Here is a 24,498-nt window from a genome sequence, read left to right as displayed (position 1 = left end):
AATTCATTCACCCCTGAAATTTCATAATGAACTAATCAAACTATTGAATTGGAAGAGTTCAAATGTGTCATCTGGGGTGAATGTGTTAAATTAAAATATTCATCAAATCTGACCGAGCAATAAAATAATTCTGCATGAATATAATACAGAGAATTCCTCTAACAATTATACAACAGAAATATAGGTTATCATTCCCTCAGGGATGTTTTCCATGACAAAACTATTCCAATGAAATCTAAAAGCATGCTAATTACAGGTTCACTTCAATGGGAAGGGAAATCTAACACTACGAAAGCCTATAAACTTTCATATTACAACAATTAAAATTTGCAGGAAAAAAAAAGTTAAATTCTGATTTCCCAGTCTTGAAAATAATTTTGTGATGGACTGTGAGAAATAATGAATAACAGGTTTCTTGAAGCAATCAGGACAATCCTCAAATAGCATGCAATTTATGAAAGAATGTGGCTTTTTTTCCAGCATATTTGTTCCTTTTCCATGGAAAACATCCCAAGCCAGACATTCACCAAATCTTCAGATTTTAATTTATATTGAAAATATAAAACAGGAATATCCATTTCACCAAAACTTTTATTTTCCTCAAAACTTCGATTAATTTTACCTCATTCACCCCCTAAGACACATTTGAACTCTTCCAATTCAAAGGTTGGAATAGTTCATTATGAAATTTCAGGGGCAAATACATTAATACTGAAGATTTAAAAAAAAAATAATCCAAGAATGATCAATTTGATTGTTCATCATGAGAATACATTCTTATTTCGTATCATCATATCTTCAGAAATACATAACAGTGAAAAACTTTGTCAGTAGATTGATACATTGGTAAATGACTGGCCAGGCACAACACGGTAATAATATGGGGAAACAATGATGTGCGAGGGCTAAGGATAAACCAGTACAATATGAAGACGTACCGAGCTGCTGCTGCTGAGTGGCCAGGGCGTACTGCTGCTGGGTCAGGACTGCGATTGGCTGCTGCTGTCGCTGCAGTAATTGCTGTATCGTACAGACATATCACAGGTTAGGTGATACTAATAACTTACGATTCATATTGTACAGGTTTGGTTTGGTTTGGTTTTATATTGTTTAATGTCCTATTATATCACAGGTTTATTACAGATGACCGTTTCCATTTATAAATTCAAAATTAAACAAAAGGTTGAATACAAGGAAACTGCGATTCAACATCCGTTAGTGGATGTTCAGTGCAGTATTGCATACCCCAGTTGATGGATACCTAATGGAAATAAGCAGTTGGGCCATAAGAGAAATACAAATTAAAATCTTTTGATTGAAGGTTTAAGTTATGGGAACATAATAACTGTTGGCAGTCGAGGATGAAGCAGTGGGAATGATACTTGGGCGCATTGGAAGTTTAATTGATACCTGGGAGTAGTCCAAGTTGAAATTTGGACTTTCCATGGACTGCATGAGCTGATTGCTGTAGTCAAACTGAATAGGATCAATGCCCACCGGCTCGAAGTGGGGTGGATCGAGCTGAAACCCGGGCTGCTGGAACTGTTGAGCAGGGCCATCCCGGAAGTCCCCATGCTCGTTGTTGTTATTGTTTAGTGCTGTTTTTTGGTTGTCCATCATACCCTTCCCTTCCTCTCCTGGAGGCGAATTCTGTCGACTGCTGCGACGATTACTGTCAACATTAAAACTACTATTGAGCATATGATTTCTGAAAATGAAATATTCCAGGTCAAGGGCCCAATTATTTCCAAAGTGTTAACTATTAACTAAAGGCTTTGTTAACTAAAACTTTTTTGTTTCTGAATGTCTTTTAAAACAAAGTATTTTAAACATACAAACTATATGGTCATTGCAATGACCATTTAAAATTCTCTCATATCGAACTTATTCAAAATTATCTGACGAAATCTGTAAAACTTGATACTGTCAGTTATCAATCACTGGTAAACCCATTACAATTTCAAACACTGCATTAACCCATTCACCCCTGAAGTCACATTTGAACCTTACCAAATCTAAGACTAGGCAAGTCCAGTTTAAATACGTAGGGGTGAAGGAGTTATTTGGGACATTGCCTGGACATATTGCTGAGAATTTGACTAAGAAACAAATATCCCTGAATCTGAAGTATACCCATATATGTACATGCCTCTCAATCCGTGTTTCTTTTTTGTTATTTACCGGGCAGTTTTTAAACTAATGTTTCCTTATAACCTCAGAGGTCAAAAGGTTTTTAGAAATAACGGCCCAGACAAGATTACATTGGAATAGAAACCAGTACTTATCGTTATTTCTCCCTCCATTTAAAGGATAGACATAAAATAACAAGATTTTTAAAGGATTTGTTTTCTTTCTTTTGGCGTCAGATGTTTCCACCACATTTCACACAAGAATTCCCCAGATGAAGATGTGTTGCCTGTGCCAGCTGATGTGCAATGACAGTTGATTACCATTTGAAGAATGTGTATTTGTTCTATTTGCTGTTGTACTATTGATCAGATAGCAGCCTCAATAAAAATCTGCGAAGTTTGGGCATCAAACATGAGAGAGACTAAGTAGAAAGTATATAAACTAGGCAATTTTCATTAAAACCTATGATTTCACCCAGAAACCATCAGCGTATGAGCAACATTACTGAATATGTACAGAATATACCCCACTAGTTTTCGTGAAAATCTGATCATTCCTTAAAATATTTTTCTGGAAACCAAGCAGTTTTTCTGCAGTCGCATAACAACAAAGAAAGTAATGTCTTTTTTAAGGCCATGAAAAATAACACATCACAGGCACATGTACATTTTGTACCTATATCCCTGGTCGTCATCAAGCCCATTTTGAAGCAGTCCGTTACTTTGTATGTTTTCCTTGTTCTCGTCGCCATCATGTCCCTCAAAAGGTGACGGGGTTTTACTTTTCTTGTCCTGATCCGAGATTCCATGGTCTTGCTGTGGTACCGGGTACTTTCTCGACATCTGAAACAGGAATGTAAATAAAAGTAAAATACTTACAGAAAAATATTTTGTTGCAAGCTGCATGTAAGAAGAAGATCTATTGAAGACAGGCAACATTCACTTTGAAAAATATTTACTTTTTACCTGAAAAACCTACACTAGCCCCAGCAAGTATCAATTTCACATTTCACAGAAGAATTACAATATACTGTATGTGTACACAGCATGAATTCGCAATCACAATAAATATACTATTGGTATGGATGGCAAAAACTAAACTTAGAACTTATGCATGGAAAAGAAAAGCTAGAGAACAAAGTCATATGACAATACATACAGATAATTTACATTATCATAAACAAACCAGATTCGCCTGGTGATAATAAGCCCACATTTAGTAAGAAGCCCTTAGTCAGTTATTAGCCTACCCCTCCCTTGTTCAACAGATTCTGCTGGAAAAAAGTCACAGAAGTAAGCACTTTATATACTTTAAAGAATTAGGCCTTACTGAGCTTAAATATTAAATAAGCTTGAACGATATTTACATCATTTTAGTGAATTTCTTTTTATTTAAAATCTACTAATGCAAGGAGAGTTTACATCCTCAATAAAGACTGAAAACAATACAAAATTCAAAATCTCCTTTAAATTCTGGGATGATGCCACAAGTGATACATCGCTTCCACCCTACCGGAAACAAGGCATGATATTGTGGGTAGTGAGCGGCCAGCCAACCAGGGGGTTGTATTTATAAAATAAAAGTATTTTATATTTCGGGATCAGCAGGTTGAAGAAAAAGTGCATGTTGAGTGGAATTTTCTGCCACCGGCAAGCGAAGTGTGTAGACTTACATAGGGTCCTTTTGGCATCCGGTTCATCCTGGGATCAATGTCTTTGTTTCCAGGTGACCCGCCCCCTAAAACGTACTCCACTAAATCTACTCCAAGGGCAACAGGCTCTGTCAAAGTAAATACACAACATCAATTATTTAATGGTTTCTTTATCACTCTCCTAAAGATGATGACCATATACTGAGAATCTCCTTTACCTGAACTTTAATACAAAATAACTTGATGCTGATATTCAGAAATCGAGACCACGATATACTGGATTCCAAGCACCTTCATTACTTGTTTCAGAAACAATATATAATTCATATTTGATTTTGGGACCATTTACTTAGTGTCCAGACCTACAAGGTTCCGCTAAAAAGTCTGGAAATATCAAATCTATAAGTAGTATCACTACTAGAGTAACTGATCTGTGCTTACTGCACTTAACGTAAGTAAAAGACCACTACTACAAACAGAAAATGAAAATTTAGCAGCATTCAACGTTATGTCCCACAAACAATTATTTCCTTACAAAAATATCACAGCATTACATGTTTTTTTATGAATACATTACCTTGGGGATTTCCCCAGGTGTCCTCTCTGACATCCGTTGTCCACGGACTGGGGAAGACCGGCTTCCCTTGGTCCCCAGAGTGCTTGCCTCGGTCATCCCATAACAACTTTTTGGCTGATTGGTTTGGCGGAAACTAGGGAATACAAAGGTTCCATACTGAATAATTAATTGAATGAGTTTGGCTGTTGAACTTATTATTGCCAGTAACAGCAACATCTCCAGTTCATAAAATTAAAATCAGAATAAAAGGAAAGCGAAATTCTATTTATAGTAACAGACACTGACCCTGACAACCGACAATTACCTCAAAATCAATCCCAGACATTCTGCTTCTACTGACGAACAGTGTATAATTAAGCCAGAAAACATTCTCCCTATATCGTCTTTAGAGTTTTAATTTTTTCCACTTTTTTTTTTTAAACTTAAGCAGTTAGTCAAATTAGCTTTGTTCGACTATTTCAAATAACTGCATAGAACAGCTTATCATACCTGCTTTTTCTCTCTATATTGTAAGAAGACTTGATTTTTTTTTTTTAAATTTTTTTTTAAAACATTTGCAATCAGTTTAAATTCTTTTCATCTCAAACTTTGTTCAAATATAATCATTTCATTGCATTTATTAGCTTAACGGCATTTAAGTGAGGAAGCATTGTATGAAGACTGAGTAAACAGATGACAGTGTTATCAGATATCTCGTCCGATCCCAATAGGGGGATAACAAAGGCATTAACAAGGAGTCAGAGAAATGGAAAAGCATGGCCACACAGCTGTCGATTTGAAGACAGCCAGCAGGTACATACATGTACCTTACTAAACCAAGAGAGAGATCAGTTCGCAAGTTTCTGTCAATGAAATGTTCCGACTCTGTCACTCATCAGACACACTGATTTGATTAGTACCTGATCAAGGATCACAAAGTGTGAAAGGACAGACTTCTCCATTACAATCAATACTGCTGCCTACCAATGTATTGTTGTTGTAGTACATGTCTTCAAGGAATGCCTTATTTTTATCAACCAACTTGTGTTCATATAGATTGTTTTACAACTATATAAATACATTTCCATTCTCTTAACATTTTGGGGAAATTAAATCTATTGATCTCCATATGTGCATTTGTATGTGACCTTGAACTACACTACCGTTCTAACTACGTCCTTTGGAAAGCATGCACAAACAATATTACAATACGAAAAGACAGTTGTAAGGTCATTTCATCCATATTTGCAAGTTAATGTAAATTATATCAAAATATTCCATAGAAGCCTGTAGCTAACTCATTTTGTGTGTAAAAAAAAATCATAAATGCACAGCACTTATTAATTTTTAACAACCAGGTTAACTTATATTTCGAATTTTCAATTAAAAAAATTCAGTCATTGAACGTTCTTGCTTTACATGTACAATATTACATTATAGATCTATCACCTTAAATTATGATGGAAATATTGATCAAGAAATAAACAAACCGTCTTCAGTTCTAGCATTGTAACAGCAGTGCTCAAAATTTTATTGGATATTACAATTATTTTATCAATTGTAATGATATGTACATGTCAGATTGGTTGAAACTTTGAAAGCCATATCAATATGGGCAAGTTGATTTTTCTGGCCTACTTGCCCCAGAATTGTGCACTGAACAGTTTTCTCTAGACTTATCTATATAAGTATAAGGTTGTTCTACTTAAATGTCCTATACACAAACTGAGCTATTTCTGTCAGTGATTCTATTTATAAACCCAGGTTCCCTATATACCTGACTTCCTGTAGTCTTATAGCCAGCTGACTCCATGCAACACCAGTAGAAGTGGTTTTTTGTATTAAAATAAGTGAAAATTTACACGGAACCTCATTTTATTTTCCATGGTTCTCAAATACTCTCCATTAAGGCAAAGCATATATAGATCAATCACTAGAGACCCCACTTAAAGAGAAATGTAGCGCTATCACCAAACCTAAGCATGTTGTGTTTGACCTCTGTATATAAATAGCCTGATGATTATGATCAGAAATAACATTACAGACTTCAGTTTTCTTGTATGGAAATATGTAATTAAATCCCAACAAATTAGACCAGTTCCTCTACCCAAACATCCAGGGCTAGTCGAGTATGTCAGGGGTAGCAAATATTACCCTGACCAATAAACTAAAAGCTACCAATTAATCCTCGATAAATAATATGAATCAATAAAATGTTTAAGTCTTTGTAAGAGATATACCAGATACATAGATAAGAGGAAGTTTCTCTGGCAGACAGACTTCTCCTAGGCATTGCAGCACAAACACACTGCCTACACACACACATTTCACCAATGATTCAAACAGCAACAGATGATGACTCATCGCTGTCATGGTTACCAAATTGAATCCAAGCAAGTGAATTGGTGGACCTCAAACTATCATTCAAAGTTGTGTGTAACTACAGCTGTTTTATATACAATAGTGTAATGTGATCTCCAGACTACGCCTCCTACAGAAATTATATCTGCACTTCAATGTAAGATCAGTTATATAAACATATTGGGGGGCAAAAAATGGTTATCTTAAAGATAAGAGTTTACAACTTTTTCATCAATGTTTTTCCAATAGTATTGTTTGGAATCGACAATACTTGTCAAGCTAACAAATCTTAAAATGACTTTATCTAATTCACCCCTGAAGACACATTTGAACTCTTCCAATTCAAAGGAATGAATAATAATGAAATTTCAGGGGTAAATGAGTTAATACTGCCAATTTAGGAATTTACATTATATTTAGTTTCCTTCTGGATCAACATCTTTCAAAAGAATGGATACCAAATAACTTGAACTAGAAAATTATATACATGAGGCAAAATTCAGTATTGGTTAAAATGTCCAGCAGTGATATGTTACGTCCGTGATGGGATGTACATTGTTAACTTTTAGGTCATTTTTCTCGTGATTTGAAGTGACCAGTTTATGCTATCTAACACGAATAGCAAGAATGTGTATGACACTATATGTTTGCATTGACATTTTTAAATGACATCCGCTTGGAGAATCATCATGTTTGCATTGATATTTTTAAATGACATCCACTTGGAGAATCATCAGATGATTATTTTTCACCTGTTTGACCAACAGGCTGTTGGTTTAGACGAAAGAAAATGTGGTCTGCCTAATTCTAAAGTTGAAACAAGAAATATTTAGTAGTTTTCATTTCTTACAAAAGTTTCAGTGGTTTGATATTGCTTTGATGTCACCAGGCGATAAATGTGCGACGGCTGTAATGAAGACGACATTTATATGATGTCTTTCAGCAACGAACAAATGTTATCTTACTGCATGGTGAACGATCTAAATCCATCAAAATTACTTTTTTTTCCAATAATTGATGAAACCTGTGGCATGCCTTTGAGGAACAACACAAGAGGCCCAGAGGGCCTGTATCGCTCACCTGAATATGTTTAAAATAATTGGTATGAAGTAGGTGCTGTAAGTACATATGAAATTTCAGAAAAATCCATCCAGTACTTGAGATATAGTGAGAACAAACTTCAAACAGAGCCCCACCCCTATATACAACTTAGGGGGGGGGGGGGGGGTCATACCCACCAATTATACAAAATTGAGTCCCCTTGACCCAAGGATGCTCCAGACTAAATAAGGATAAAATCCCATAATCCCGATGGTCGAAGAAGGATTTTGGAGGTTTTACCTCTATTTCTCCTATTGGACCCCACCCTTCTGCCCCTTGGGAGACCACACCCACTGAATGCTTATACAAAATTGAGTCCACTTGGCCCATTGATGATCCAGACTAAATTAGAATAAAATCCCTTAATATCTATGGTAAAAGAAGGATTTTAAAGGTTTTACCTATGTTTCCCCTATTGGGCCCCGCCTCTCTACCTCCAGAAGGGTCAGACACACCGTTTATACAAAATTGAGTCCCTTTTGCCTTAGGATGCTCCAGACTAAATTAGGATAATATCCCTTAATCCCTATGGGAGAAGAAGGATTATAAAGGTTTTACCTATATTTCCCCTATTTGGCCCTGCCCCTCAGGTCCCACGGGGGGGTTCTCCTTTACCAAAGGATGCACCACACCAAATATGGAACAAATCCTTTCATTCCTACAGAAGAAGGATTTTAAAGAATTTGCTATATTTCCCCTATTGGGCCCCGCCCCTCAGCCCCCACCTACGGTTTATACAAAATTGGTTCCCCTTCCCCCAATGATGCTTCTGACCAAATATGGAACAAATCATTTCATTTCTACAGAATAAGGATTTTAAAGAATTTGCTATGTTTCTCCTATTGGGCCCGCCCCTCAGCCCCCAGGGGGGCCAGACCCACGGTTTATACAAAATTGGTTCCCCTGCCCCCAATGATGCTTTTGACCAAATATGGACCAAATCCTTTCATTCCTACAGAAAAAGAAGGATTTTAAAGAATTTGCTATAATTCCCCAGGGGAGCCAGACCCACGGTTTATACAAAATTTGTTGCCCTTCCCCCAAGGATGCTTCTGACCAAATATGGACCAAATCCTTTCATTCCTACAGAAGAAGAAGGATTTTAAAGAATTTGCTATATTTCCCCTATTGGGCCCCGCCCCTCAGCCCCCAGGGGGGCCAGACCCATCATTTATACAAAATTGATTCCCCTTGGCCTAAGGATGATCCAGACCAAATTTAGTCCAAATCTACTGGGCCGTTCATGACAAGTAGCGTTTTAAAGGAAAAGTTGACGGACGGACAGACGGACGCTGCGCCATGGCATAAGCTCACTTGCCCTTTGGGCAGGTGAGCTAATAAAACTGGTTACCTATAAATTTACATTTATGTTACGATCGTAACAGGACACACACTTTCTCCTGTTTTTGTTACAAATGAATATTAAACATGGTCCATACCCTCATCAAATTAAGTTCACTTCAACCCTTTTACGTATACTGGCTGTGAGGATTAATTTATAATCTTAGCCAAGCCAATTGCAACTGAAAACTATCTGAAATTTGTCAGACAACAGTGGTTATCAAGCTACTGTGAGCTTTCATAGTAATTAACATTCCCATGAAGTTTCAAATTAATCCATTGAAAATTATTCCAGATATTGAGCCACTGTTTCACCAACTGATTAATGAGGCATAACTCGGTAAATAAGTCAGACAACTGTGGTATTGGCTTGTGTCCGAAATTTCATGGTAATCAACCTTCCTATGAAGTTTGAAGTTAATCTGATGAAAATTACTCCCCATATTCAGTGTTCTACCCAGGATTTTTTTTATGCGCTATGGTATCTATTTTTTAACCGTGTCACTGCCAACCATTTCCGCATCACAACCAATCTATCATGTGCATTGCCACTTTGAGAAAGAACTCAAAACTAGAGTAACAAGCAAATTCGTGGAATTAACATCCCCCGCTTGCAGGACATATCGTACGTTAACATTATTAAGGTTAGGTTTAAACATGCGAGTATCGTGCTGTTGAGACATAACGTATAGCTTGAATCTTGAAGAAAAAAAAAGAGTCCTATACCTCATTGATTATCCGTAAATATGCACAAATCACATCGGTTGGCAAACTTAGCATGAGTTGGATGTGCATGAGGAATTTGGTTGAAACATCTTAACAATATCTACAGCAATTACCACACGTAAACCAAAGAGTGCCCGAGATGGGTGGAAAGACAGAGGAACACAAACATTGTTATCAAGTTTGAAGGACAATTGCTAATATTAGCTCGAGTTATTAAGTGGAAACTGCAGATAATGATGTTTTTCGTTAATCAAGGGGCCATAACTCTGCCAAATGGAGTCCGATTAAAGTGGTTGTCAAATTAAGCTGAGCCCTTAATGCGCAGAAACCTGTTACAAAGTTTGAAGACAATCGGATAATATTTGCGAGAGTTAATGAACAGAAATGGCAGATAATGACGTTTTTCGTTATTCAAGGAGCCATAACTCCAACAAATAAAGTCCGCTGAAAGTGGTCATCGTATTTGGCCGAGCCCTAAGGTATTTAACCCTGTGACCAAGTTTGAAGAAAATCGGTTAACGTTTGTTGCAGTTATTGCATGGAAACATAACCCAGCAGATAATGATGGGTTTTTTTTGCTATTCAAGGGGACATTACTCCACCAAATGGGGTCTGCTGAAAGTGGTCATCAAACTTGGACGAGCCTTTAAGGTATTTAACCCTTTGACCAAGTTTGAAGAAAATTGGTTAACGTTTGTTGTAGTTATTGCACGGAAACGAAGCGCGACCGACAGACAGACTCAAAATTAATATCCCCCGTTTTTGGTGAAAGAGGGGAGTAATAATTAATGAATGTTTTAAATAACTAGCATTATTTGATAATATTGACATTACATTAGTATTGCTAATTTTCATGCCTTTTTATTTATCATTATTATTTTTTACAAACTACAAACAAAATAGTCTGACACAAAAAAATGGATAATTTTAGCAAATACTTAAGTATTTTTCTTCCAAGAACATCATAATAGAAATAAATGAATATGTCTGGGAATAAATGATCACATTCCAACCAATCAAATTCATTTTGAAAAATTATTTATTGATTTTGAAATCGGTGATTTATGTTTGTTATTTAAAAAATTCCCTTGGTTATGAAATTAACCAGGCCTAGTTACCTGTTGTCATTTTAAAAGTAAACAAATAGACAATTTTTATCAGAATAATGCTGTTCCTAATTTAAACTTCAATAGTGATATAGTCATCAAATTAAATTATTGCAAATTGGGAAACCAAGTGCTATTTATAATTTTGATGCCAAAATGATAACTGCTCCTCATCTATGTTTCAAAAGCCATTGCATCACAGATTTCGTAAGATTATTCAGGTAATTCAAGTTATCAAAACAACACGTCTGTGGATGCATCCTGCTCACTTGCCATCTATCTTACTGTAACAGCAGTTATTTCAAGTTCTCTAAAAGTTGTCTTGACAGTCCTTTATTGATAAAGGCTTCTCACATAGCTTACTTATTTCAAGCATTGAAACTTGATGGCCAAAAACAATAAAGGTAGGTCAGCAGATGTTTGACATTTTTTTTCTGAATACAAAGCTACCGTCTACTTCAGTATTTGTATTTCTTATTTTGGTTCAATTGTCGGGTCACCTATGAAAATCAAAACATAGATTGAAGCCTAGATAGTTAACAGACATCACCAATTATATTAGACGAATTATAGCGATTTTTGACAGGCTTTCAACTGTGACGTTATAATACAATACCGTCACCTACTTGTGACATCACAATAGAAAAGGTCAGAGTACACATATGGTGAAAGTCCTTAGATCTAGGTCACTGAGTGACTCATGAGGGACACACATATTCCAAAGTGTTCTGTATTGGACACATGTATCTTACACACGTACAGTTAGAAGAATAGCTTTCCCCTTCCCCACCTCATGCCTACTCTTTTTAATTTGTTCAAACAGCAGTATGATTTATTAAATTAAGAAATAGTTGAAACAAGCAGAACTCAACACCTATATCATATACTTTATATAAAGTTGTAAAATGTTAAATATTTAATTTTGATGAATTGGTTTCAACAATTGCTCTTTGTAACTAGGGGTACAATATCTTGAAAATGTATCAAATATACCCCAAAATCTAAAATTCAGTTGGAACACTCAACACTGCATTAAGTTGAACACATCTATGTATGTCTATAAGCTAATTTTCTGTTTGGTCCAGATCCACCTCATGGCAATTACAAAATCTTAGTCAGAAAAATTAAATGACTCGCTCTGTATTATCAGCTATTATAACAATGAAAAGGGAATCAGGATGTTTCTTTTTGACTTGTTATGACCCATCTCTAAGATCAGGAAAAACTGGTTCCTTCTACTACATCTACAAGTATGCTTACCTCACGAACGGACATCCCATGGAAGTCTTTCTCTAGTTCCTGAACAGTCGCCATATTTCTCTGGAAAAGAGCAATTTCAGGTAAATCAACTTCATTTAAATTATTTTGGCCATAATGGTGAATTATTTGAGGATAACAGCAATTTTGTGATACGTTGAAAAATTATTGTTATTTGTATTAAAAATCCATTGTACATATAATCCACTTTCAATTTGAATAAAAGTAACCGTTTTTTCCCCAACCTAGAAACACTTACACATGAATACGGTACATCTATTGAATGGAATTACATCTTTGGTTATTGAGTTAATACTTAAGTCACGAGTGAAATGCACCAGCTGCCAACTTATTTTAAAATAAAACCATAAAAAACAAAAGATGTACTGGGGAAAATTTTGGGAAAACTGGCATGCTCCGACATTCTATATCACGGTGCAAAGAAAATTCTTGAATTTGAGAGCAGTAGACCATTTAAGCAAATTTTATTAGCCAATATCAAAATTAAGAAGGGCCATTGTAATGGCCCTGTATTGCTACAATATAGCAAAAAAATATGTTTTTGTTTTTTTTTGCGTTTTTATTGCTCCAGAAATAGTTGTCATGCACAAGTTTTAGTTCTTATAGTGATGCTTTACTTTCTTTTGTGTAATTTTTCTTTTATGCTGTAAATTCCTGAATATTGTTTCATAAATGTATGCATTGTCTTAGATTATGCTATATTAGCATGTATTCTGTCAATTTTTTGTTTTTGCCATATTGGCATATATGTACATTAGACTGAAATGTCTCTTAAATTAATTTATATGTTGCATGAGCTTTATGTTCGCATGACCTTTAATTACCGTGCTATTTTACCTTTTATTCAACCATCTGTGATGCATGCTACCTTTGTGATATTTTATTGTTTCTATTAATTATGATTGTAAAAATAGTCATAAGAATAGCTCTTCTGAGCTAAAGTTGCATTGTTACAAACACGACTCTAAATAAGGTATTGACACCACTTTTGATCCAGTATTATATGTGATATTCATGATATCACCACATATTGCACTGGGTTTGGGCAACCAGTTCACAACACAAATTTTTGCAGACGAAAACACCCAGAACAGTAAAAGAATTTCACGGAACCACTCTAGAGTTATCATTATCGATGTAGCATGTTACGTCATTAATGTGCTTGACAGTTACACTTGTTACAAGCGCTATACAGACTGTGCATCATTGTTTTTGACTGTACCGTAAACATATAATTTTGCCTACGATGTCTTGTTTTGGCATCGACTCCTGGATCGGACTTAAGTTGTGTTTGACAACATTGAAATTAACAATGGGGAAAATTTGATGTACCCTTTCACGAGTGCTAAGACCGAAATATAATCCACTCGCAATAAATTGCAAGTGCCATTTTTTTCTACTTGCAATTTCGGAAATCCACTCGCATTTGGCGAGTGTGCGAGTGCTAATTTCGACCCCTGCACAACAAAGCTTTCTGTATTCAATTAACAACAGTATTTTGGGGTTTTTTGGTAATATAAGGGCATTGTCAATAATGTTGTTAAAATGTTTCTTCTACAGATCAGATTTTATTGTTAATACTTGGGAAATATTTTACTGCCAATATCACAGATATCAAGACTGAACTGGTATCAACTAAAATAAAATATCTTACCAATCGTATCGGACTGACTGACATGTGTGTGACAAAAGCACATCAAAGTTAATTGTGTACAAAACAACCTTCATTAACCCTTTAAAACATTCCGCCAATTATTACAACAAATGAAGTGGCATTTGATTATGGACATGTAAACAAATATTAAAAACAATATGTTGATGTAAAGTTAATAGTTGTCATGTTAATCTAAACCCTATATCATGGGGAATGCTCAACATAAACCCTGCGTACATGCAACTCGTCCCGTGACCCACTCTCAATACACACATGTGCGTGGGGCTATACACAATCACACGTTTGTTTACCTGTTCGATGACACTGTCATCTCCGACGGCCCAGCGTTTCGTTCCATAACTGTTCATTTCTGCTTCGTTATGCGGACGCTGGAAGAAATAACCCACAGTAGCATCGTCTTGGGAATGCTGTGATCTATTTCCCATGTTCACATTCGGGTGCTGTTGTCTTCCAACAACACCCGCCATTTCTGGCTGTCCTCCCAACATCCCAGGATTGTTGTTCCACGAAACGTCATTCATTCTTAAAACTGGCATTTACAACACATTCTATCCTAACCTTTACACGACCTGAAAGATGCAAACCGACAAAATAATGCATGACACAGGCGTTTTCGTCAGTTATCTGCAATACTCTATTATCAATGAACGATAAATAATAACATGGCGGGAGTCGAGACAGGAAGCTGTTATTTATAGTCATTTATTTCCGCCCTGGAAAATCATAACAAGAAAATGAATGGAAATATGCAAAATTCAATTTCTTTTCACGTATATGCATTACAAATAAAGACATGATGGTCTCAAAGCTCACCTAGATGGCATCGGATTTTTCTTACCCTCCTATCCGTTCTTTCACTTCATGGCGATCGACATTGTTTTTGATTTGGAAGTGCATTCTGGGTAGCATGTGCCAGACACAATAATGACGTCACTTGGAGGGAAACTAGACTGACAGGTGAAGTGACACGGAAGTAAATTATATGTATTGCAGCAATGCTAATGATTAGATCAATAAACAAATAACATTTCACATTTCACATCAACAAGAAACAGGCTTAAGTGTCGTAATGTTCCAGGGTCCTTTTCCAACATAGAGTCGATCTATAAACAACACACATTTCTTCAGAGTCGCACAAACTCAGAAACTGCGATCAGCCAATGTGAACAATCAGCCAATGAGAACAATAAGCGAACCATACCCGGCATTTTTCAACTATCTATTATATTGCAATTGTTGTAAAATTATATACAATGCTGACACCTATTCTTTACTTTTAACCTATTACATTAAACCGAAATATTCTACCGAGCCAAGCAATCTATAATTAAGGGAATGCAGGAGGTGTTGAGATTTTTATTACCATTAGAGGTATGGCATGGATGCAGTAATGATATTGTTTTTATGACGAATCTGATATTCAATTTTGGAAAGTAGGTTACAGTGACCTAATTAGTGTTAACAACAGCTAGTTCTGGGCTAATTTCTGAACACGACGGCAATTTTTGATGATGCAGATCAAATTTTTGAAAAAAGATCACAATGTCGGACTAAACTTGGTGAAAAAAAATTCTTTGTAAAAATCTGAGCTCGATGAAAATATTTAATAATGTACATAGGTCCAATTTTAGAAAGAAGATCTTATTTGACCAAACAACCGCAGTTTTATGTATAGGTCTATCTGGAACCGATGACAAATCAAATCTTGAAATTAGGGCATTGTGACCTTATTCTGTCAAACCAACATTTCTAGGTTAATTCCTGAACCCGGTGAACATTTTTTACACTATAATTATTTAAAGTTATATCCTTGCGTCGCTTCCGTTTATTGATTTGTGTCTCGTGTTTAAGCACTTGCGCACGTTATATCCATGTTTTCAGAAACATTTTTAAGAGTACATCATGATGACTTTAAAGTGAACATATCAGAAAACCAGTACAAACGATGTATGTCGACGAAATTTCCGTCGGAGAATTTTGAAGGGGTTAATTATATGCATGTTTAAATGTTGATTTCTGGTCCTTATAACCGGATAATATAAAAGTGTATACATACAATTGTAGTTTAGTGTGTTATATATAAGTCAAATTTTGTAAAATAGGCCACACTGACATGACTGGTCGAGAAACAATTCTATGTCAATTTATGAAACGAATTACAATTTTGATACTTTTCAACATATGTCCATGTGACCTAATTTGGTTAAACAACTTATTCAAATGTTTACTTATGTTGTGAGATAAGTAAAGGTCCTAATTTGTTGAAACAGTAAATCTAGGTTATTTTCTGGACCCGATCACAATTTTTGATAATGCAGGTCATATTTTAAAAGTATGTCATTTTGACCTAATCTGGTTAACGAGAGCTGTATGTTAATTTATTCCTGAACCGAATTACAATATTTCAATAAAGTATGTCAAATTTTGAAAAGTAGACCATAGTGACCAAATTCGTTGAAACAACAATTTTAAGTTAAATTCTGGAGCCGATAGCCATTTTTAATAAATATCTTGAGATTTAAAAAGTAGGGTACTGTGACCTTATTTGGTTGAGCGACAGCTATGTGTTAGTTTCTGAACCCGAAGAAATGTTCATGTTGTTGGTCAAATATTATAAAGTAGGTTACAGTGACCTTAATTATTTGAGCTAGCAATAATTCTAGGTTACTGTCTGAGCTCGATTATGTTTCAAGTAAAACTAGAGGATTTTCCATTTAGTTTGAAGAAATTGTGGAAGGACGGACGACGGACGACGGACGCCAGTGTCTTGGTGTAGTCACTTCATATAAGAACACGTTGTTGCCATGGAGAACCGCCAATCTAATAAGGAAAATTTCAGAAATGTCTTGCACATGAAGACACTTCACCGAAGTCTACGAAAGATATGATCCACGTATAAATTATCCTTCACGAATCGGCGTAACGTTGAAAATGGGCACCCGTGCAATATGAAAGTGAGGTAAGTTTTCAACGGGGAGCTGTAGAAAAGTGACTCTCTTGGAAATGGACCAGTTAAGAGGTCAATTTGCCATGTGGTGTTCAATGAAAAATGGCCGTGTGTTACATACAAGGAATAAGAAGGGATTTTCAAGCGATGGTATAACCACGAGACGCGCTGGTCAGTGGCTGGATTGATCCCACCTGTGATATAACCATGAGACGCGCTGGTCAGTGGCTGGATTGATCCCACCTGTGGTATAACCACGAGACGCGCTGGTCAGTGGCTGGATTGATCCCAACTGCACGTTACAGCCTCACTTAAACTGTGACTCTGCAAACAAATGTCGGTTCATCTTCGTTCTTAACCTGAATTGACTAACTAGCATGCATCTTCCATGTCACTGTCCTGGTCGTGATTCTACGAGTCATGTAGAGCGTATGGGCAAAATGCTCATTGTATTATCAGTGGACAAGAAAGTTTGTTCGTCGTTTTACGTTTTCTTTGGCACACCCGTTTCCTTCCTCTATGAGCTGATTGTCTTCCATGTATACTTCTCGGTTTGAGTTTGAGTTGAGTGTCGGGAGTCATACGTGACTTTAGTACTACACACAGGATTGGAAGTTTCCATTCCGTCAGTTAAGGGTATCGCGATAGTTAGGACACATAAGCTTTGTAGTACACGCATCAACTCTATTCTTCCTAAAGACACTTCTTCTCATGTCTACTTGCTAGTTTGATTAGGTGCATACTCGATATCCATGGTTACGCTCACTTTCGCTCTCTGCACCCCTGGAATATGTCATAGCAAAATCGAAGGCATGCACACAGCTTGTTTTTTGATTGGTGTCAGGTAAAAAGTAAAAAAAAAAACCTGACCAATCGCTAGACTGATGCTTGTCCTTTGAAGATAACAGAAGAGGGCGCCCGACTTAAAACATATAAGTTTTAACGTTACGCGACCGCAAAGTTCTTTAGATGCACATCCATTAAAGGATCAAACTAGCCTTCTGGTCTTATGACATATTCCAGGGGTGCAGAGTGCGAAAGTGAGCGTAACCATGGATATCGAAGGTGGTAAGTTATATCATTGCCTCTAACGTCACTATCACGACTTTCTGCACTATTGCAGTGTTTTTATTGCGCTTTGCTGTTCCACTAGAGTATATTTCAACGTGATATATACGGTTCGTCTTTGAGATGCAATGTAGGTCACTGTATTATATCTTGTTATCATTACCTTTGACGTACGGCTTTGAAAGATATTATAGTATTATTATCACTGTAACATACTATATTGTTATGATGTCATGGTATCATACTATTTTTGGTGTATTTCATTGTAATATGCATATGGTGCATTGATATCACGTTTGCCATTGTATAATATGCATGATATAATTGTATACATGTAAATTTGAAATTTACTGTACTCTCTGTATGTCATTGAATGTCTACTCTCCAATGTGTCCAATATACAAGGAATACAATAATCTGAATCTGGATCTTCAGTTTTGCCATGACATATTCCAGGGCATCCTCGTTTTCCAGGGGTTACGATCACCTACGCTCTAGAGCGAAAGTGAGCGTAACCCCTGGATATCGAGGATGATTCCAGGGTTGCAGAGAACGAAAGTGAACGTAACTACTGTTGTATATTCCGGATATAGGTCCCCGGGTCCCTCCATATTGTGTACATGCGTAGTAATATGTTCAAGCAATAAAGGTAGTTCCGGTAATGGCGTTTACTGTGTGAGGTTGTGTTTGATGCCCATGGACATTTTGTGTGACAAATACACAACAACTACGGTGGCTGATTTGGTAACCCCTGGGGTATCGAAGATGCACTATTCCGTCTTTGCAGAGTTATCTTCTCTTGAGATCAGATATTGATTGTTACGTCATTTGTTTGTGAGAGTAACGTCATCAATTTTTGAAAAAAACGACGTAATTTTCTCACACAAACCAATGACGTAACACTCAATACCTGCTCTCAAGAGATGATAACTCTGAAATACAAAAAGACGGAATTAAAGCATGGACATCAAGTTACCACTTGCATCATTGTGTTCTTATAGTTTCCTCCATTTTAACAGAGAAATATCTATCACGTCAGGCGTGGCCACGATGTGATAACGTATAGCCACCGGATAGTAAACAAGACGTAGCCGCACCAAATGGTTGGCCATGCGTTTTACGAGAGAGAGTGCAGATTTATAATACGAAGATTGTACAGCTGTATAATTCTCCCAGCCTCCAAAGCATACTGAACTCAAAATGGTCACTTAGCCCGAGTTTCCTCTGGCCCTAACACCAGACTTAGACATTTTGACATATAGATGTCTGGTCGTGCTAAATGATCACTCATTTGTTAGTCATTGTCCACGCCCGTTCATAGGTCAACGTATTTCCAATCGGTCAAAGGTCAACGCAATGTAGTTACTCATAAACATATGCTAAAACTTTATTGATGAAACTTCCCTGATTAGTGTATAACGTACGAGCACGACTCATACGTGTGTCAAGCACTATGTACCATTCCACGGTTAGCACTTAAAAGGTCAAATTCATTGCAAGTGGTCAAAGGTCAGACCAATAGACACTAACTCCGCAAGGGCTAGACGTTTGTTAAAATTCGTTTCATGTAAAATGTGTAATTTTATAACGGTGTGTTACAAAACATCTATTTAAATCACAGGGAATATGTATTGATTTTAATGCATATGTTTTCTTTTATTAATTCTACATATTTTGTAAATATCGTAACTTCATTGTACAAACAGTGGTCAAAATCAAACATCACATTTAGCTCAAAACTACGATACGTAGGAAACAGTTAACAAATAGTAAATAGATTTGCGAATAATACACACATATTTATGTTCTTAACATACACTTAGTGTCAGAGAAGGGGACGCTGCTGCGTTACATGATGGGCACCGAATGTGTAAAGATATGACGATTGCAGCTATAACATTTCGTAATAGATACAGAATGTCAAAAACGAATTTAACGTACCATATAGCAGTTTCGTCATTCTATGTCAACAATTTTACTTCCTGATTCTCTGAGTCATGTCCCCTTAAGATTTCATGTCCCTTAAAGATTCCCATTTTCACTTTTTGACGTTGCAGTAAGCTAATGCTACTTTTTAATGGTCTCTTGGCGACACTGTCTACCTGAGACGAGATAACTCGATTGGGATTTTATGATGTATCCATTCGAAGAAAAGAGACTAAAGAGACTGACATGATATAAGTTCGGTGAACATTTCTTATGAAACCAACGGCCTTAATGTCTTATGTTTGACTATGTGAACGGTCCACTGGAACATTTTATTGGCTGATGTACACGTTCAATATATCCAAAATATACATAATAGTTCCTATCTTTAATTGAGGTATTTGAATATAACCTATCAGGGGGCTGCATTTAGTGTTTTTATCGTCTCTTGTGAACCTTTAATGATAAACGTGAGATCCACAAATTTAGAATTTTGTATTAGATACAATATTTAGTGATTATTATATGACCGTTTTGATATCACACCCCATATCAGCCCGAGAGTCCTGATATCAGCCAGAGGGCCGAACTTTTTATGTGTTTCTTTTCCCTTTAAAATAAACAAAACATACACAAAACAAGTTAATCTTTATTTTATTTACTGATATTCATAAAAATGGTAACAAACACAATGATGTATATAAACAAAACAGTAACATTTATACGTAAAAAGTCAACATTTAGAAATTCCCAAATTCCTACAAAATATTATGGCTATTACTATTTTTAACAACGCAGTTATTCCATGCCAGCAATTCGTTTGTTTACATTAAAAGCAGACAGCAATAAGCGGAAGCGGCAAAATCCGGAAATTTGGGAGGAGGTGTGATATCACTTTTCTAGGGGGTGTGATATCACTTTTCTGTGGGGTGTGATATCACTTTTCTAGGTGGTGTGATATCACTTTTCTGTGGGGTGTGATATCACTTTTCTAGGGGGGGTGATATCACTTTTCTGTGGGGTGTGATATCACTTTTCTAGGTGGTGTGATATCACTTTTCTGTGGGGTGTGATATCACTTTTCTAGGGGGTGTGATATCACTTTTCTAGGAGGTGTGCTATCACTTTCAAGGGGTTGTGATATCACCCGGGCTGATGTCAACGTGTGGAAATTTTAGACTTATTACACATACAAAAAGGGTGTTATTATTAGTAAACATAGGATAAGTAATTGCACTGCACCATATATAGCTGTGTGATGCAGTGTACGCACCATATAAAGCCGTGTGATGCAGTGTACGCACCATATATAGCCGTTTGATGCAGTGCACTGCACCATATATAGCTGTGTGATGCAGTGTACGCACCATATATAGCCGTGTGATGCAGTGTACGCACCATATATAGCCGTTTGATGCAGTGCACTGCACCATATATAGCTGTGTGATGCAGTGTACGCACCATATATAGCCGTGTGATGCAGTATACGCACCATATATAGCCGTGTGATGCAGTTTACGCACCACATATAGCTGTGTGATGCAGTGTACGCACCATGTATAGGCGTGTGATGCAGTGTACGCACCATATATATCTGGCTTATGCAGTGTACGATCATAGATAGCCGTGTGATGCAGTGTACGCACCATAAATAGCTGTGTTATGCAGTGTACGCACCATATATAGCTGTGTTATGCAGTGTACGCACCATATATAGCTGTGTTATGCAGTGTACGCACCATATATAGCTGTGCGATGCAGTGTACGACCATATATAGCTGTGTGATGCAGTGTGCGCACCATATATAGCCGTGTGATGCAGTGTCCGCACCATATATAGCCGTGTGATGCAGTGTCCGCACCATATATAGCTGTGTGATGCAGTTTACGCACCATATATAGCTGTGTGATGCAGTTTACGACCATATATAGCCGTGTGATGCAGTTTTAGCACTATATATAGGCGTGTGATGCAGTGTACGAACCATAAATAGCCGTGTGATGCAGTGTACGCACCATGTATAGGCGTGTGATGCAGTGTACGCACCATAAATAGCTGTGTTATGCAGTGTACGCACCATATATAGCCGTGTGACGCAGTGTACGCACCATATATAGCTGTGTGAGGCAGTGTACGACCATAGATAGCCGTGTGATGCAGTGTCCGCACCATATATAGCTGTGTGATGCAGTTTACGCACCATATATAGCTGTGTGATACAGTGTACGCACCATATATAGCTGTGTGAGGCAGTGTACGACCATAGATAGCCGTGTGATGCAGTTTGCGCGCCATATATAGGCGTGTGATGCAGTGTACGCACCATAAATAGCTGTGTTATGCAGTGTACGCACCATATATAGCTGTGTAATGCAGTGTACGCACCATATATAGCTGTGTTATGCAGTGTACGCACCATATATAGCTGTGCGATGCAGTGTACGACCATATATAGCTGTGTGATGCAGTGTGCGCACCATATATAGCCGTGTGATGCAGTGGACGCACCATATATAGCCGTGTGATGCAGTATACGCACCATATATAGCCGTGTGATGCAGTATACGCACCATATATAGCCGTGTGATGCAGTATACGCACCATAAATAGCCGTGTGATGCAGTGTTCGCACCATATATAGCCGTGTGATGCAGTGTCCGCACCATATATAGCTGTGTGATGCAGTTTACGCACCATATATAGCTGTGTGATACAGTCTGTGTGATGCAGTGTACGACCATATATAGGCGTGTGATCCAGTGTGGGCACCATATATAGGCGTGTGATGCAGCGTACGCACCATATATAGCCGTGTGATGCAGCGTACGACCATAGATAGCCGTGTGATGCAGTGTAAGACCATAGATAGCTGTGTGATGCAGTGTAAGCACCATATAAAGCCGTGTGATGCAGTGTACGCACCATATATATCTGGCTTATGCAGTGTACGATCATAGATAGCCGTGTGATGCAGTGTACGCCCATAGATAGCTGTGTGATGCAGTGTACGTACCATATAAAGCCGTGTGATGCAGTGTACGACCATAGATAGCCGGGTGATGCAGTGTACGCACCATATATAGGCGTGTGATGCAGGGTACGCACCATATATAGCTGTTTGATGCAGGGGACGATCATAGATAGCCGTGTGATGCAGTGTACGCCCATAGATAGCCGTGTGATGCAGGGTACGCACCATATATAGCCGTGTGATGCAGCGTACGCACCATATATAGCTGTGTGATGCAGAGTACGACAATATATAGCCGTGTGATGCAGTGTGCGCACCATATATAGCCGTGTGATGCAGTGTCCGCACCATATATAGCCGTGTGATGCAGTGTGCGCACCATATATAGGCGTGTGATGCAGCGTACGCACCATATATAGCCGTGTGATGCAGTATACGCACCATATATAGCCGTGTGATGCAGCGTACGACCATAGATAGCCGTGTGATGCAGTGTACGACCATAGATAGCTGTGTGATGCAGTGTACGCACCATATAAAGCCGTGTGATGCAGTGTACGACCATATATAGCCGTGTGATGCAGTTTGAGCACTATATATAGGCGTGTGATGCAGTGTACGCACCATAAATAGCCGTGTGATGCAGTGTACGCACCATATATAGCTGTGTGATGCAGTGTACGCACCATATAAAGCTGTTTGATGCAGTGTACGCACCATTTATAGCTGTGTGATGCAGTGTACGACCATATATAGCCGTGTGATGCAGTGTACGCTCCATATATAGCCGTGTGATGCAGTGTACGCACCATAAATAGCTGTGTCATGCAGTGTACGCACCATAAATAGCCGTGTGATGCAGTGCACGCCCCATATATAGCTGTGTGATGCAGTGTACGCACCATTTATAGCTGTGTGATGCAGTGTACGACCTTATATAGCCGTGTGATGCAGTGTACGCACCATAAATAGCTGTGTGATGCAGTGTACGCCCCATATATAGCCGTGTGCTGCAGTGTACGCACCATAAATAGCTGTGTGATGCAGTGTACGCACCATACATAGCCGTGTGATGCAGTGTACGCACCATATATAGCCGTTTGATGCAGTGTACGCACCATATATAGCTGTGTGATGCAGTGTACTCACCATATATAGCCGTGTGATGCAGTGTCCGCACCATATATAGCTGTGTGATGCAGTGTACGACCATATATAGCCGTGTGATGCAGTTTGAGCACTATATATAGGCGTGTGATGCTGTGTACGCACCATAAATAGCCGTGTGATGCAGTGCACGCCCCATATATAGCTGTGTGATGCAGTGTACGCACCATATAAAGCCGTGTGATGCAGTGTACGACCATATATAGCCGTGTGATACAGTGTACGCACCATATATAGCTGTGTGATGCAGTGTACTCACCATATATAGCCGTGTGATGCAGTGTCCGCACCATATATAGCTGTGTGATGCAGTGTACGTACCATATAAAGCTGTTTGATGCAGTGTACGCACCATTTATAGCTGTGTGATGCAGTGTACGACCAAAGATAGCCGTGTGATGCAGTGTACGCACCATATATAGCCGTTTGATGCAGTGTACGCACCATATATAGCCGTGTGCTGCAGTGTACGCACCATAAATAGCTGTGTGAT

The 24,498-nt window shown here is 37.7% G+C and overlaps 1 protein-coding gene across 7 annotated transcripts in view; it reads right to left on the bottom strand.

The window, feature by feature from the left end:
* The window catches only part of LOC110464154 (pumilio homolog 1-like), a 34,874-nt gene extending 20,043 nt beyond the window's left edge, over window positions 1-14,831 (bottom strand). For 5 of the 7 annotated variants that reach the window (XM_021519221.1, XM_021519223.1, XM_021519224.1 and 2 more), the window contains exons 1-8: window positions 14,739-14,831; window positions 14,216-14,494; window positions 12,233-12,292; window positions 4,359-4,491; window positions 3,803-3,909; window positions 2,797-2,972; window positions 1,411-1,672; window positions 939-1,020 (exon numbers count right to left, since the gene is read on the bottom strand). In XM_021519221.1, the coding sequence (XP_021374896.1) occupies window positions 939-1,020; window positions 1,411-1,672; window positions 2,797-2,972; window positions 3,803-3,909; window positions 4,359-4,491; window positions 12,233-12,292; window positions 14,216-14,461 (1,066 nt within the window). In that variant the 5' untranslated portion in view covers window positions 14,462-14,494; window positions 14,739-14,831. The remainder of the gene's footprint in view (window positions 1-938; window positions 1,021-1,410; window positions 1,673-2,796; window positions 2,973-3,802; window positions 3,910-4,358; window positions 4,492-12,232; window positions 12,293-14,215; window positions 14,495-14,738) is intronic. The other 2 variants (XM_021519222.1, XM_021519227.1) reach the window with 1 other exon arrangement.
* Between the last annotated feature and the right edge of the window lie 9,667 nt (window positions 14,832-24,498).

This window comes from Mizuhopecten yessoensis, unplaced genomic scaffold (assembly GCF_002113885.1).
Source record: "Mizuhopecten yessoensis strain PY_sf001 unplaced genomic scaffold, ASM211388v2 scaffold10969, whole genome shotgun sequence".
Taxonomy (NCBI): Eukaryota; Metazoa; Mollusca; class Bivalvia; order Pectinida; family Pectinidae; genus Mizuhopecten; species Mizuhopecten yessoensis.
This window is presented reverse-complemented; position numbering and strand designations above follow the sequence as displayed.